Source organism: Biomphalaria glabrata, chromosome 13 (genome assembly GCF_947242115.1).
Source record: "Biomphalaria glabrata chromosome 13, xgBioGlab47.1, whole genome shotgun sequence".
NCBI lineage: Eukaryota > Metazoa > Mollusca > Gastropoda > Planorbidae > Biomphalaria > Biomphalaria glabrata.
The window spans coordinates 37,477,743-37,495,611 of NC_074723.1; the positions used below are offsets into that span (position 1 = coordinate 37,477,743).

Here is a 17,869-nt window from a genome sequence, read left to right on the forward strand (position 1 = left end):
AATGCGATTTTAGTTCCTGCTCCAACTATCAAGGGATAATACTGCTGTCCATTCCAGGTAAAGTGTTTAACTGCATTCTGCTTAACTGAATGAAAGCCGGAATTTGTAAGGAGAGATCATGCACAGATCAGGTAGCGATGCTACAAATCATTGTGGAACAGTCCATGAAATGGAACTCCCCTCTCTCTGTCAATTCTGTAGACTATGAGAAGATGTTTGACAGCATGGACAGGCAGACCCTCTGGAGATTACTGAGACAGTATGGAGTGCCTGAAAAAAATTACAAATATCATCCGGAAGTCATATTAGGGGATGACTTGCATAAGTTGCTGTTCAGAAGTGGAATAGTATACAGTGGATACTGCCCTCCAGCCAACAGACTTTAACAAATTTTATTTTTGACTTATGCATATGCTCTTTCTGTAAGCAGTGGACAATTTTCATGCTATGTTCTCCACTGGACTCAATCTCTTAGCTCTAGAATAAACCCTTGCCTTACTTTCTACATGTTTTCTCCAGAATGACACTTCCATCATCCTTTAGTAACAGCATTTTTTTTTGTTGGATCAACTTTCCCATCATTAATATTTTGAAACTAATTTTTCTTTATTCTTCCTCCTGTATAATCATCTTCGGTTTTGAAGTAGCATCTGTATCATATAAGATAAGAAGATATACGTTTCAATAACTTACAAATGAATGTTGAATAATTTCCCTTTGTTAAACATCAGGATTTGTTTCTTTCACCATGTTTTACCAAGTTTGAGGACTTTGAAGCAAGGAGCTTACATTTTCTTCTTCTGCTTTTTCTGATAGGTGTAACATTGGATAATAATCTCAAGATTGCTGTTTCCACTGTTTTAAAGGTGTTATTTATAAGGTTTGTGTAAATATGTATAATTATAATACAAAAGAATTCTGAGCTAGCCAGGAAAACCAGTGACTTGGCAGAATTTAAGACAATTTAAGTCATTGGTTAATATGCATGACTAATTGCATGACGTGTAGGACGTAATCATCTTCTTTTTTGAAGTAACGTCTGTATTATATAAGATAAGTAAGATAATTCTTATTAAATCTGGATCATAAAATATATTCTAGATCTAGAGACTAGTCTCTAAATCTAGATTTAACTTTTCCATAGTAGGAGAGTTTTCATTTTTTATTTTGTTATCTGAAACTAAAATAACTTTTGGTCCTTTAATGATTATTTAATGTTATTAAAAAGGACATACATTTCTCCTTAATTCTTTACCAATCATAACATTTTTTTAATAACAAAAAGGTTATTGAAGTGTAATCATAACAGGGTAGTGAATGATGAACATGCCAAGTTAATAATTCCATCAGATGTTGAAAATAATTATGGCAAGAAATATTTGAACCTGTGCCTCGTACTAGACCTAACCATCTGTCTAAAAATTAAACAAACTTATGTTAACATTAAATATAACTTTTGTTTTTTGCTTCTCTGAAACATATATATGCTCATTAAAAGACCATATGTGTATTATACAATAGGCCAAACTCATGCACTCTAACAAGTCTAAATCTCTGCTAGTATAAGTTAAATATGTTTTACATAATCAATTTTTACCTTTTTACTTCAGATCTCCAAAAATAGAGGATTTGAATCTTTCTTTCAAAGATTATCAAAAAATCTTTTTACAGGAGGATTCATTTAAGGTTGGTTGAACTTGAAAAAAAACCTGTGCTCATAAAGTGAAAATAAGATATGTATATACATTTTTTTAAAATTGAATTAGGGGTCAGTGAAAAACTGTCTATTTTTATTTATTGACAGAAATTGTATGCTGTCATTAGTAAACTTCAACAAGAAAATCAAAACTTGCTGGAAAAGTTGAACTTTATGAATCACTTAGAGGTTTGTTAGTGATAGCTAAAATAAATTATCACTTTTCATTTAAAGTTTTTATAAAACCAATATTTATGTATTGTACGATAATAATAAGGCTTGTCTTCGAGTCCAAAGATTAGTAAGGAATGCAGTATTTCCCGTGGCTCCTCAGCCCCAGCTGTGACTTAAATATTTTGCCACATCCATGGCAAGCATAACCATTGTTTGCAGGTGGTTGATTTGGATTTTCTTTTCGCCGTCTGTGTTTGTCCTCGGCAGCGGATTTTCTTTTGGTCTCAAATGTGTATCCTGCGGCCTTTGTGAGTGACCTCCAGCTGTCTCGTTCTGAGGCTGCATGTAACCAGGTGCTCTGTTCTATGTCAGCTAAGGAAAGTTGACCCCTAAGCTGGTCTTTGAAGCATTTTTGTAGGGCGCCTTTGTTACCTTTTAGCTCACCAAAAAAGACTGTCTTTGGCATACGTTTGTCTCCCATATGGAATAACAATAGACTTAAAATGAGTTCTTTGTTTGCGCAGCAGCTTTTAAAATGGATAAATAAAAAAATGACATGTAACAAATCAAAGCAGCACTAGGGTACTTAAGTATAAAGTTAATAACATTTGGTGAAGCATAAGCTCTTAAATCATAGAGTTCTGAACTGCCAACGTTGACCAGGTACTAAGCTAACATCTGACTGTGCCATACAGGTCCCCCCAGAAAAAAAAGCTTCCAAGCCAGTAGAGTTATTTTGGTCTGTAGACCTGTATTGTTACCCAGGGTAATGTCAGAGCCTATCTTTGTTTCACCAGATTTTGTTCACTTTTTTCTGTCAGCAATTATTGTGCTTATGTTATATGTCATGTTTCATTTGTTTTAGGAGGCCTGGTAAATGCTGGCCCTCCAAGCCGGGGGTCTTCGGTTCAACTCTTGGTGAAGCCTGGAATTTTTCATTTCAGGATCTTTGGGCGCCTTAATTGGTACCTGACATTAAGTGGGGAAAAGTAAAGGCTGTTAGTCATCATGCAGGCCTTGTGACACTGTGGGTCACAGAAACAGATAACCCTATATTTCACTAAGGGGAACTTTACTGACAACACTTTTTTATTTGGTTAACATTTAAGCTTCAAACACCATTTACGTTACCTATTAAAAGAATCCCACTTTGTAAACTTTTCTATTTAAACGTTAAAATGGTTAAAGTCCACGTGATAAAGATGTAAAGAAAGATGATTTCAAGTGATGATTGTCTCACACCACTCTCTCAAACTGAAAAGATGTTGCATTGTTTTCAATTTTTTAGGTAACAAATACAAGAGTTTTCTTTAAAATTATCTATTGATAATGCTTAATTTTTTTTTATTAAGTTTAAGGACCACAGCTGCTCCAAGCCCCCAGCAGTAGACTGCATCAGTGAAGGAGAAGAGGAGGAGGAAAGCAATTTATCTTTAACAACTGAAAAAAGAGACATTGATATCCAGACGGACATGAACACTGCAAATGGTTTAGATGAGATTAGAAAATGTGCAATGGATAAGCTTGAAATCAGTCAAGATGGGAAAAGCATGGACCTGGAGAAGCAAGAGAAATGTGTTCAACAGAATAATGACCAGCCGAAACGTGAAGAAGAACTTTTAAAAGGTAAGCTGGATGAATTGATCTCTGAAGAGAAATCGCTGTCACGACAAAGGGATAGTAAAACAGACATAGAGAACAAACTATTGGAAAGTAAGGTCCGTGAGTTTGAGGAGAAATTCCTGGTGATAAGTCCAGGGAGGATATTCCAGCTACCCGTCGCCTCAGCGTGGCCCTCCGGTGGAAACATCCAGAGGTGGATCTGGACAGGCTAAGAACGAGTAGCGAACCAGGCCTTCTAGCAGGTCTCCCTGGGTGAGCTTTTGTTTTTTTTATCTCACTCGGGGTGGGGATGGAATAAGTAACCTGCAACGCAGTCCAAAAGGTCCGCCACGCCGTTCCACAATGGGGGTCGTCATCAGTACCAGGAGCCTGGAATGGCGACTCCCGCACGGAATTGTGGCGGTTACAGAATAGGAATATGAGACAAGCTCCCCGCAGTTAGTACTGTCCTCGACCACTTATAGCGAGTGGTATGAGAGCGGGGACGGTGCACAGTGTACATGGCACGGCCCGGTTTTCCCATTCAGTCAACCGATATGGCCGCCTACCGTTGGGTGCCCTCAGACAGGACAGGGGTGAAGAGCCCCATGTCCAGGCCTGGTGGTTGGATAAAAGCCTTTCTAACCATCAACGGGATAATGGCGCCTCCGGCGACGATTCCCTACTGGACTTCATCGAAGGTGATAAGCCCAGAGATGTTTGAACAGGAAATACAGACAGATTTATTTTTAGAACCAGTGACTACGAGAAAAGATGGAGGAGGAAATAAACACTATGAAAGCTTGACTAGCCCTAAGTTCAGAACATTGCAGTAGAATAAAGTTTGATACAGATGTCAAAGTGTAAAAAATAGAAAATATGCAAACTAAGTTACAAATGGAGTAAACAAAATATTTTTTATTCCTCAGAATCATGAATCTCAGCTGACAGCCAAAGAAGAAGAACTGCAAAGAGTGAACATGACTCTTCAGGTGAATTTCTTGAGTGAATGATCCTAAAAAAAAAGTCTATGTCAGTAGTTTTTAAACACAAAAAAAAACAAGAAAAATAAGTATGAAAACAAATACAAAATATTCTTATCTTATCTTATATAATACAGACGTTACTTCAAAAAAGAAGATGATTACGTCCTACGCGTCATGCATTTAGTCATGCATATTAACCAATGACTTAAATTCTTCCAAGTCACTGGTTTTCCTGGCTAGCTCAGGCAACCCATTCCATGCTCTAATAGCACTAGGGAAGAAGGAGTATTTGTACAAATTTGTCCTAGCTAGGAATGTGCCTTTATCTTTGTGTCTTTCAGAGTATTTTATTAAATTTTGTTTTTGTATTTGAAGATTATGGTTCAGTGTTTTATGTATTATTGCTACTTTACTTTTGAGCCTTCTGTCCTGAAGGCTTTCTAAATTTAGTGATTTTACTAAAGGTGTTACTCTAGTCAAATGTGAATATTCGTTTATTATGAATCGCACTGCTATATTTTGTGTCTGTTCTAGTTTCTTAATGTTTTCTTGAGTTGAGGGGTCCCAAACAGAGGATGCATATTCTATTATTGGCCTAACCAAGGTTAAATAACATTTTAGTTTTATGTTCTTATTTGATTTATAGAAATTTCTTTTAATAAATCCTAATGCTTTGTTTGATTTTTTTGTAGTTTCATCAATATGTGGATTCCATGACAGTTTTTCATTTATTATAACACCTAGGTATTTTGCGTTTTTAGTCTGTGTTACTGGTCTGCCATGAATAAGATAAGTGGAATTAATTTGTTTTAGTTTTTTTGTTACTCTTAACAACTGACATTTTTCTGGGTGGAAAGACATGCTCCAATTTGATTCCCATTTCTGTAATTCATCTAATTCTCTTTGTAAAATATCTGTGTCTTGTGTTGTTTTTATTGTACTATATATTATGCAATCGTCTGCAAATAATCTGACTTTTGTTCCTGAAGTAATGCAATTTGGTAAATCATTTATGTAAATTAAAAATAGTAGTGGACCCAAGACTGTTCCTTGAGGTACACCTGAGTTTACTGTTATCGGTGTTGATTTAGAACCATTTATTATTACAGTTTGTTCTCTCCCTATCAGAAAGTCTTTAATCCACTGATGCAGTGGACCATTAATGCCGAAATATTTTAATTTTTTAAGCAATCTATGGTGGTGAACTTTGTCAAAAGCCTTAGAAAAATCTAGTAAGATAGCATCTATTTGTTCACTATTATCTAAACCTTTTGAAAAATCATCAATTAGTCCTATTAGTTGTGTTTCACATGATCTATATTTCCTAAAGCCATGTTGGTATGGTGTGAGGACATTATGTTTGTCTAAGTGGTTTATGATGTTGCTACATATTATGTATTCTAGGATTTTACATGTGATGCTGGTAAGTGATACTGGTCTGTAGTTTCCTGGGTCAGATTTTTCTCCTTTTTTAAATAGGGGGGTGACATTAGCTTCTTTCCAGTCCTTTTGGTACTCTGCCCTGGTTAAGTGAAGCCTGAAAGAGTATTTTGAACACTGGGGCTAGCTCATTACTTAGTTCTTTGAGTAATCTAGCTGGAATACCATCAGGTCCAGAAGCTTTATTTGGTTTGGTGTTGGCTAATAGTTTTTGAATTCCATTTTCTTGTACTACTATATCTTCTATGTTGTCTACTTGGTTCAAATTCAGTAATATGTCTTTGTCTCCTGGGGCTGAGAATGCTGATGCAAAGTATTTGTTTAGAATGTTTGCTTTAGTTTCATTATCATTATGTATTATGTTATGTTCATCTTTTAATGGCGCTACGCCTGTTGTTTCCATTTTCTTAGACTTAATGTATGACCATAGGTTTTTGTTGTTATCTTTAGATATTACATTGTTTATGTATTCACTCTGCAGTTGTCTGCTTACTTTTTGGGTTAAGTGTTTAATTTTTATATACTTTTTGTAAACTCTTTCTGCATTAGTTTCTTTAAATTTTCTATATAGGTTTTCCTTCTGTTTACAAAGCTTCTTTAGTCTATTATTAAACCAGCATTTATTTATTTTGTTTGATGTGTATTTAGTTGGTATATGATTTTCTATAATGCTTTTAAGATGGTTTTTAATGAAATTCCAGAGGTCATCGACTGGCTGGTTAATGTCTTTTTCTAATAAGAATGTTTGTTGAAAGTTTAATGCAGCTTGGTGTAGTTGTGTTAGGTTACATTTATTCCAGAGTAAGATTTTTCTTTTGGGTTTTGTATTGGCTACTGCTTTTATCTGACTGTGTATTTTTATGATCTCATGGTCTGATAGACCAGGGATAATATCATAATCAACTACTAATCCAGGTCTGTTGGTTAAGAAGAGATCTAATGTGTTGTTTAATCTAGTTGGCTTTTTAATGATTAGATCTAAACTTAGGTTGTGTAAAGTTTCTATGAAAAGCTCATTTATGTCCTTAAGGTTTTGGTGTTTATCTATGGTTAGTGTTTTCCAATTTATATCAGGTAGGTTGAAATCACCCATAATCCTCTAAAGCTTTGAATAGTTAACTTGAAAGAAAGGGTACCTTAAGGAACAATGTTTGTCTAGATCAGGAGTGGGCAACATTTTTTCATCCAGGGCCGCATTTAAAAAAAATTGGGGATGGGGTTCTGCACATATTCATATGTATATATGTGTACTTACAACTTAGAAAAAAATGATAACTAACTATGTATACTATATTTTAATTCACATATGTACTGTAATATACATTTACTTTAATTTTTTTACACTCCCTATTGAAAAGCTACAACAAGAGTTGTAAATTAAATTAATTTTACTAATAATCTCTTCATAGTGGCCTCCAACATCATAACATTTCACCACAATGGCTTTGTCTGAACGAAATGCGGGAAAATATGCAGGTTGCAACTGGGTTTGTGAAGTCATGTGAAACACTGTAATCATCCTTAATCTTCAGAATCGAAGACATTAATATTATAGTTGTTGTCAATATGAAGTATTTAACTGTTTACATTTGTGCATAATGTTCCTGAACTGTGGAACTAGCTTACTGGTTGTTATCCTTTTGACTGCTTACACTTGTTTATTTTCAATCATATTTTCAAAGATGTATGTGGACCCTAATAATGGGAAACTTTAACAGCAATGTTTTTTAAGTTTGGAAATGCAATTTCTAGAAAAGACCCATAAAACTCCTGTGGAAGAACTTACTTGAACTTCTCTTTCAGGTCATTATTTGCTTGGAGGTGTGTCCTCTAGAGTTGAATCAGCTAATTGGTGAACTGATGATATTGAAAACTGTTTCTAAGTTCTTGACTTCTTAAAATTTGCTTTCAAATTCCACAATCAAAGAATAAGTCTTGTACTTTTCAACCCCTTTGCTAGAAATAGTTTCACATTTCAGCAAATGTCAAAACCTGTCTTTACTTGCTTGCCTGGAGAAATGGGATGACTTTGTTTGAAAAGATTTAACATGCACATACATTTCATGTGCAAATAACCAATTGGGATAGTGTTGATGGCAAACATAAAGGCTGTCTTTCACTCTTCCTTAGAAATATTAGTTACAAAGTCACAGGAACAAAACAATTTCTTCCTTGAGATCTCAAGTTTTTCTCATTACCTTGAACATGCTACGCTAGTGGATAACACTGTAGTACCGAACATGGGAATGATATGTTTCCAAATAATCAAGTAGTTCTCTGAACTGCCTGTGATCAAGACCCCTAGTTCTGATAACTTTGAGCTCTGATATAATTGGGTCAATAACATGTCTAATATTCAATGCAGATTTTCACAAACTTTCCAGTGTAGAGGTAAGAGTTTATGGTTGGGATATTGTTCTTTATTTTATTAGGAAAGCTTTGTGCGTGTTTTTCTCAGTCAAAGCTCGGACACCATGTTGTTAAACTCGCCATCTTGTTCCATGCCAACCCAATACTTTCAACTAGTTCTTTATAGTACTGAATAAAAAAAATGGCCTGAGTTTGTGTCTTTGACTAAATGTTTCGACATATTACCAATTACAAAAATCCTCCTTTACTTAAAACTTATTAGAATGGCATATAAAGAAATGTTTCTTTAGCGTCTTCGTCATAAGAATTGGAAGTTTCAATAATTTAAATTGATTTTTAAAATCATTATATTTTTACACATTATATGGGCATATATAATGTTTTTGGGTGTCAGCGGGCGGCAAAAAATGCTCCATCGGGCTGCAAAAAATGCTCCATCGGGCTGCATGTGGCCTGCTGGCCATAATTTGTCCACCCCTGGACTAGATGGAAGGGCAAATTTTTAAAATTCTTTAATGAGGGTAGTGGATGTACAATAAGCCTTATTTAAAAAATTAGAATTGGTTAAAAAAAAACTTTCATTTTGATTTCTAGAAATTTGAAAAAGACAACAAAGTTTTACAAGCTATGTTGAAGCACACAGAAGGTAAGACTGCCCTATTACTAACAAATATTTTATTGTAACTTTCAGAAATAAATTTGCTTAGTTGTTTGACATTGCATTCTGATAATAGGAAATTTCTAGCTCAGGTTCTCATGATAGTCCCTTGCCATTAACAATGTCAGAAGGTTATTACTTTGGTTTGTAAATAGATGTATGTGGTATTTGTTATGCTTGCTCATGAAAAGTAAATTATATAAGTAAAAAAAGTCAAAAGGACCAGGTAGCCCATCCATACCTAGTTGTCATTGTAGGCAGTAGGCTTTTTTGAGGGGAAAACTATCTGAAAAACCTAGGAAAGGGAAGTCACATTATTTTTCTTGTATGAATTAAACACTTTAAAAGTTCAAAAGAAAATACAATTTATGACACTTGTAGTTGTATAGTTGTATAGTCTTATTAAATGAGCGTCACTAAACAAGATAGATAACTTTGACCCACTACAACTATGTGTGATTATCTCAAAATGGACAAATTCTGTCAAGGAAAAAACTGAACATGACAAAAACATAAACAAATGCATTAATGGCTCTAACCTATTAGCTTTGCTACTTTATTTCAATTCTTTTTTAGTATCATGACTTTTTTTTTATTTAATACTTTGAAATAAGAAAACTGCAAAATAAAACAACTTAATGAAATAAAAAAGCTTCTTCTGTGTTTATTTATTTAGCTCTGTAGTTTGTAAGGTCATTGGTCTTTACCAAATTCAAATGATCAAGCTAGAATAATTGTATAATTTTGACTTTTCTGGAATAAAATTATTCTAATTTTTTTGTGTTCAATAGTTTGTGAGCAGAAAGCTCCTGAAGTGCCAAATTTTCAAGTTATTAAGAATATTGAATTAGCCTATAGCCGCAAGATGGAAGAGTTCGAGAGGTCAATCTTTGGCAAAGATGTAAGTATCAAAGATACTGTCTAACTGTTGTAACTGTTGAGGAAACTGTAACATTAAAAAAAAATTCCTATGCCTTTTTTTTTTTACAAACCCTGCCTTTTTCTTAATTAATACAATGATTCTTCACCAATTTAAGGACTCAGCATTGATTATGTTTAATTTTACTTGTTTAGATTGTAATCTGTTTTTATGAGTCAAGTTTACTTAACCCTTTTACTAATATGTTATTCTTGCAAGGTTTAAGAAATTCTAATTTATCATTCTTTTAATGGTCATTGTATTTCCTTTGAACACTTGTAACTGAATATCTCAGCTACACCACCTTGTGATCAATATCATTTAAATATTGCATGCAATTATTGTAACTATACATGTTTTATTTTCAATCAGAAAAAAGTAGCGGAGTTATTATTTGAAGTAGCAAAATTAAAAGAGGAACTTCACCATGCCAGGGAAACACATGCATCTGTTTTAAAAGACAGGAATGTAAGTATATTTTGTATTTTGCATTGTTTTCCCCCTTCACTTTACAATTGATTCATCAAGCAAACTAGGGATTACTAAGACACTCCCTTCTCCTATATTAAGCCTTTTTTTTTCTTTACAATGCCATCTGTTCATTTAAGAAACTGGTGAATTCTGGGACTCACCTTTGATTATGTTGATCCCCTCACAGCTTAAATTCAATGACACACCCTTAAATCTTAACAAATGCATCATGCCCACCCAGTTGAGAAGGAGACTTTTTATAGTATCACAAGCCTTAACATTAGGCTCTACTCAACAAAATCTACTTTGACTCATTCCTTTCTGTCTTTTCAATTTTTTCCCTTACATTTTAGTGCTGTTCTGTGGAATCTTTTAAAACTTCATTGATTTTACCATCACAAAAGAGATACAAGACACTGATAGCAAAGACAAACAGACACAAACACTCTTTTGTTCCCCTGGCAATCAAATCATTAAATAAGAACAATCTGGTACAATGCCATCTGTTCATTTAAGAAACTGGTGAATTCTGGGACTCACCTTTGATTATGTTGATCCCCTCACAGCTTAAATTCAATGACACACCCTTAAATCTTAACAAATGCATCATGCCCACCCAGTTGAGAAGGAGACTTTTTATAGTATCACAAGCCTTAACATTAGGCTCTACTCAACAAAATCTACTTTGACTCATTCCTTTCTGTCTTTTCAATTTTTTCCCTTACATTTTAGTGCTGTTCTGTGGAATCTTTTAAAACTTCATTGATTTTACCATCACAAAAGAGATACAAGACACCGATAGCAAAGACAAACAGACACAAACACTCTTTTGTTCCCCTGGCAATCAAATCATTAAATAAGAACAATCTGGTATAAACTTTGTCACATGTAAATTATGAGTGAGTCTGGTGTGAATGTACACTTTGGTTTCTTATAGTTATGATGTTTTTTTGTTTGGTGTAATGCACAAATTGTAAGACAAATTTCCTTACGGATAATAAAGATTATTATTATTATTATTATTATTATTATGAAACATTGAGAACATGCACACAATTCTAAACTTTACACTCTTGATGGCTAGCCATGCAGCTTTTGCCATTCAGCTGAACATCACGTTTATAAGTAGAAAAACTCCTGCTCATGAAAACAATAGATTGAATAGATTAGATTGAATAGATTTTTAAAGACATTTTGTAACTTGTATTAATTTCCTCAAGTCAATTCTGCTAATTAAAACACTATTTTTAAGGTATTAATAATCTTTTACTTTTTTCTAATGATTCATTTTAACACTGGGATGTCTATCTTGTCTAATTGTCATTAGATGGTCACAATGTTGACTTACTTGTCTATTCCTTTGGACTCCCAGAAGGGCATAGGGCTTTAACAGTACCACTCCTTGGGTGTCTGTTCTGGGCAACTCCCTTCAGTTGAGTCTATGTTGCTTCTTGGATGGCTGCCAGATTGTGTGCTTTGTGCTCTGGACTGTCGTTAGATGGTCATGATTGTCACAGTCTCAGTTGACATTGCCTGATTTAATGTTCACGTCATGTTAAGAGGTTAAAAGACACGTGGAATTCCTGATGTAGAAAACAGGAAAAGTAAAAAGTATGTTACAGGCTTGGAAACATGAGTTGCATTGCTCAGTCCATACCACATTTGTTACTGATCGTCCTGATGGAAAGTTAAATTTGAATTTGGCCATGTTAGCACTGTTGATAAGGGTTAGGATCATTGAATGTGTTTGTTCTCGTACTCAAAATTACTGAAAGGATATAGACTATATACATTCAATATATTTTTAACATTTTTGCATAGTATCTGTTTCATGCTTAGAACATGATCATTGCTCTAAGGTTTTTTTTGTGTGGAAATGTAGGGGGAGGGGTACATGGGTTAAGGTTTTCTGTGCTGATTTAGGCAGTCAGCAAACAACTTAGTTGGGTTTCGAACTGAAGCCTCCTTGCAGCCAAGCAGTTTATGCCACTGACTTGTAAGAACATATTCTTCTTGTTTTCATATCAACACAATTATTTTACACTTTATTGCTATTTAATTTTTTTTAGTGCAATAAAATGGGTGCTGCTGAGGCATTTCAAGAATTTCTGAGTGCTGTGCCTATGCAAGGAGGTGCTATTGGTGAGCCTGGAGAGAGAAAGTCATCTTCAGAAAAAAATGGCTCAGTTAGAGGTAATTATGCCCAGAATAGTAATGCTTTACACTTTATATTTCACTACACACACAGATTATATCACCCAATTATATCACCAAAAAATGGACAACAAAGATTAAGACTACTAAAACAATGTCCTTATTATGCATTACAAAAAATATTGTCAATGTACTATGCTCTCATCTGTAATATTTTAATTTTCAATATCTGCCTGGTTTGGTAATCTGAACATTAAAAATAAACTTAATACACCCTTAAAAATACAATCATTGGCATTTAACACAAACCATACTTGGATACTTATTTGAGGAAAACATTAAGAAAATTATAAAGATTTTAAAGATAAACACCCTCTGGGTCACAATTTTAACATTTACTATCACATGGACAATTATAAAGACACTGATCACAAAAACAGAATCAAACACTCTCTGTGTTTCCATAGCAAATTAATTATTGAATAAAATCCAACTTTAGATTTTAACTCCTAGCACTGTGTTGAAGTGAACTGGACAATGAATGTATAAAATGTATTTATTACAGTTTAGTAGCTATTAGTATAGATAAAGTAGTAAGTACATAGATCTTCATTAAAAATATTTGTTAAGTATTTTTTTCATTCTATTTTACTGCTACATTTTTTCAGGAAGAGCTCTAATAAAAGAAACAAAAATGCCAGAAATAAATGAACAATCTTGGAGAAGTAAAAAAAAGTGAATGAACTAATAACATCCTTTTAAAGAGTCACTGTTTTTGTAAAAGCAGTATAAAGTTTGTTTTTTTATACCAATCAATGGTTATAATTCAAATGAAAGCCACTTCATTCTTCTTAAAAAATCCAGTACAAGAGATACAGTACTTGTAAGCATGTCAATGATTGGTTGAATCCTACCAGTATTTGAATAAACATATATTTTAGTTTGATGCCCAAGATTGGCATTGACTCTTGACTAATAATTGTGTTTATACACAGTTTGTATAAGAAATATGTCGAGATATTTTTGTTAAGATTTTTCTTAAGTTCAAGCTACTAAAAAGATGTTTATGAAATTGTCTTTCATTTCACTAGCCATTTGTTTCTCATAAAAATTGTGGAATTGAAAATGTCTGTTACATGTGCTTCTATATCTAATATTTATGAATATATATATATATATAGAATATCCTCTGCTTAAAAGTATGCTTTATTGGAATATGTTTGATGTCAATACTTGTAATAAAATTAACAAGAGGTGTTTCACTCTAGTAGTTTAAATTTTCATAAGTTATGAACTAGAGGCCTTAAATAAAATTGACTACTTTTGGATAAATTTGTCATCTCTGTTGATGTACAAATAATGTAACTAGGCCTCAAGGTTTCCTAAATTGAGCAAAGAGAAAGAGCATCCACATTTATCTTTTTCTAGAAAGAACAAAAATAAAGCTCAAATATTTCTCCTATTTTGACACAAATTAAGAAAAATAATATGACCATTTTTGTAGGAGCTCGCAAGGTTGGCTATTTAGGCATGGTTGTATTTTACACAACTACAACTGTATTAATACATAAATAAGCTGTCCTATTGTAAATATGTACTGTACATAAAGAATTAGTAGAAATAGCTATTTGATCTTCATGTATTGTCTTGAATCCTTTTTTTTTTTTTTTTTTTTGTTGGTGTTTTGATTTTTCTGAATAACTTATATGTTAAACTACTTGTATAATGTGTTTGTAAATATTCATATCAGATAATTTCTATTGCTGTTTATTATGACAGTCTTAAGTTTAAGGAAGTTGGAAGTTTTTTTTATTATCAACACAGACCATGAGCTCTATTATAACTGTCTGTCTGGTCTTTTAGTTTTTCTTTGGGTCATCTTTGTTTCATTGTGGCAGTCTGTATTTATATTTAGTGTATTCTTGCCATTTTATGCCCATAATTGAACCCAGACTCCTTTGGTTCAATCCTTCTAGCACCCTTAAATGCTTTGCATGTAGCTGCCAAATCTGAGAGCCATAATGAAGTGCTTCGAGGCCACTGCCTGGTAGATATGTAACTATTTATCTATCACTAATTGCAGAAGTTTGGGCCCTCTGAGTCCACCCAACTCTAATGGGTACCTGGCATTAGCTGAGGAAAAGTAAAGGCTGTTGGTCATTGTGCTGGCTACATGATACCCTCATTAACTGTAGGCCACAGAATCAGATGACCTTTACATCATCTGCCCTATAGACCACACGGAAGGAAAGGGGAACTTTACTTACTTACTTAATTGCAGAAGTGTTGTACATAAAAACATTCCGTACTCAAGTTTAACTGCCATTAGTTAGAATCAATATCTTAAATAGAATAAGGTGTAATTTTTAACATTAAGCCACAGAAATGTGACCCTACAATGACTATGCTAGGAGTAGTAGTTGTTATTTATAATTATAGCAATCAATTTTTTTGTTAAAGGCCCCTAGTACTATTAGATCTTCAAATTAGCTTAGTGATATTGTAATATGTGATTTATATTAGCTGATATTTTATTGCTTTCATGGATTAACAAGAATTGGTTCTGTTACTTTTCATAACATTTGTCATTACACCACAACTGATGCCTTACTGAACAAAATGTTCTAATGAGTGAAAATAAAGTTATTTATTTTCTAATCTTGTTTTCAAGTTTCATCAATTTTTCTTTTACTTGGCAGAATTTACAACAGAGTAAGAAGCATCACACAACTTTTATTGGGATATAGAAATAGGGTCATCAAGTGGCTTCTATACTTTAAATACCAAACCACACCTTATAGTTCTCTAGTTCTGACTCAGTGTCATGTTGATCTGGTTGCTCTGTTCATCACATTTGACTTAAAGCTCAAGATTTGAAAAAAATTGAAAAAAAAAAAAGCTCAACATTTCTTTTTGTTCAAAATTTAGATTAGACCAATGAAAATAATTATTTAATTTCAAGTAAACTTTAAATGTATAAAATATTAATAAGGAGAGATAATATAGACCTAAAGGCTGTGGAATATGCTAAATTTGAAGTGGGAACTGGGAATAAAGGGAAACAACTGAGCATGATGTATATTCTACAAACGTACTTTTCTTGTTAGTGAAAGTAAACATGAGGATATAACATGTTCTATGTTTTAGATTTGTATTTTCACTCCAAAGAATTTGAAGGAGGGTGCCATTCTATTTTAATAATATAGATCAAGTAAGTGATAAATGCATTATAACTAAGAAAGAAGATAGCGAATAGAGTAGGAGCAAGTACACAGCCCTGCTTTACGCTATTTGCTATTGGAAAGTGATCAGAAAGGGCACCTCTGTGTCACACTGGCTTTCAGATAAGACCTAGTCCTCTAAAGAGTGGGTTAGTCGGTCGAGCAACACTCGAGCAAAGATCTTTCCTGCTACTCACAGAAGTGTAATGCCTCGATAGTTTTAAGGTTTGAGCAGATAGACTTGTCACCCTTTTTGTATAGGGATATGATTACGGAGTCTCGAAGTTCAGGTAGGACCACGCACTTCTCCCAGCATAGAGCGAACAAGTCTGTTAGCCTCTCGGTTAGGCGCGACACCACCCATTTTAAATATTTCAGCGTCCATCAGAGCCAGGTGCCTTGTGTTTTTTTTTTTTAGTTTAGATATTGCTGTCTCAATTTCCTCAGATGTCGGTAGGTCGTCGAGCTCCTCTCTCATAGTTTTCTGGGGGACATTTGCAAGCGATTCCTTCGATAATGATGGGTCCATTGAGGCAGCGATTGCACGAAGGCATCTATATCCGGCTTCGTTCTACCGGCAATGTGTTCAATCTTCGACGTCTACTATTCCATACAAAAACAAAGGAGATGGTCATAACGGAGCTTCTCTATGCCGATGATTGCGCCCTGCTAGCTCACAGTAAACATGACCTCCAGAACGCGGTAAACGAATTTAATTACGCTGCCGCCTAACCCTAACCTCGGGAAAACAGAATTCATGTTCCAGAAGTCGCCCAATAAAACATACTCAGCCCCAAGGATCACCGTAAACGGACAGCCCCTTAATGTGGTAAACCACTTCACATATCTAGGTAGTATAGTGTCAAATGACGCCTCACTTTCAAGGGAAGTTGATAACCGTCTCGCCAGGACCAGTAGCGCTTTTGGACGCCTTCAGGCGAGAGTTTGGCGGAACAGATCGCTCCGCCTGCCTACAAAAATTAGTGTCTACCAGTTGGTGGTTCTCTCAACCCTTCTGTATGGCTCTGAGACATGGACACTATATAGGAAACATCTAAGACTTCTTGAGCGCTTCCACCAAAGATGCTTGCGCTCCATCATGGATATACGATGGCAAGACCGCACTACAAACAGCAATGTCCTTGCGAACGCCGGTATGGACAGTATAGAGGGACTTTTTTTTGGTGCGACAGTTGCGCTGGGTAGGGCACATATCCCGTGGGAAGCGTGGTCGAGAGGCTTGGCTTGGCTACCTAGAAGGGGGATCGAGGTTCGACACCCGACTCGGGCAGAGTTATGTTTACTGAGGCAGCATGGAAAACCAACTCCTAGATATCCCCTCCTCCCACTGGTCCACAAATGAGATTGGACCAAACGCGCTCTGAGCATGTTATAAGCATGAAAGTAGCGCTATATAAAAGCTATAATAATGAGAGACGAACGTATGCCAAAGGCAGTCTTTTTTTTTTTTTTGGTGAACTAAAAAGTGATCGACGTAACAGAAGCGCCCCACGGAAACAAGTCAAAGACCAGCTTAGGCGTCAACTTTCTTTGGCTGACATAGAAGAGAGTACCTGGTTGCATGCGGCCTCAGAACAAGACAGCTGGAGGTCACTCACGAAGGCCGCGAGATACACATTTGAGACCAAATGAAAATCTGCTCCCTATGACAAACGAAGACGGCGAAAAGAAAATCTAAATCGACCACCTGCGGACAATGGTTATGCTTACCCTGGATGTGGCAAAATAAGTAGGTCACAGCTGGGACTGCGCAGCCACACGAAATACTGCATTCCTGTATTACATTCCTGAAAGACACAACGATAAAGGCACATTCCTCGTCCCATATGCTAGGACAAATTTGTACAAATACTCCTTCTTCCCTAGTGCTATTAGAGCATGGAATGGGTTGCCTGAGCTAGCCAGGAAAACCAGTGACTTGGCAGAATTTAAGTCATTGGTTAATATGCATGACTAAATGCATGACGCGTAGGACGTAATCATCTTCTTTTTTGAAGTAACGTCTGTATTATATAAGATAAGATAAGATAAAATAAGATATAATCTTCGGACTCAAAGACTAGTCTTATTATTATAACAAAGAAAATAACGTGGAGGTCATTGATCTGATATAGCATGTTCAGTTAGTAGGCTATAGGCATATAGATATAAGTACTG

The 17,869-nt window shown here is 34.8% G+C and overlaps 1 protein-coding gene across 8 annotated transcripts in view; it reads left to right on the forward strand.

The window, feature by feature from the left end:
• The window catches only part of LOC129922462 (kinesin-like protein KIF15), a 33,958-nt gene extending 18,830 nt beyond the window's left edge, over positions 1 to 15,128 (forward strand). For 7 of the 8 annotated variants that reach the window (XM_056008649.1, XM_056008647.1, XM_056008650.1 and 4 more), the window contains 6 exons: positions 4,402 to 4,464; positions 8,863 to 8,914; positions 9,718 to 9,827; positions 10,218 to 10,313; positions 12,386 to 12,509; positions 13,139 to 15,128. In XM_056008649.1, the coding sequence (XP_055864624.1) occupies positions 4,402 to 4,464; positions 8,863 to 8,914; positions 9,718 to 9,827; positions 10,218 to 10,313; positions 12,386 to 12,509; positions 13,139 to 13,209 (516 nt within the window). In that variant the 3' untranslated portion in view covers positions 13,210 to 15,128. Of the gene's footprint in view, positions 1 to 816; positions 881 to 1,610; positions 1,687 to 1,804; positions 1,886 to 4,401; positions 4,465 to 8,862; positions 8,915 to 9,717; positions 9,828 to 10,217; positions 10,314 to 12,385; positions 12,510 to 13,138 lie in introns of all 8 variants that reach the window. The other variant, XM_056008651.1, reaches the window with a different exon arrangement.
• Positions 15,129 to 17,869: the final 2,741 nt, after the last annotated feature.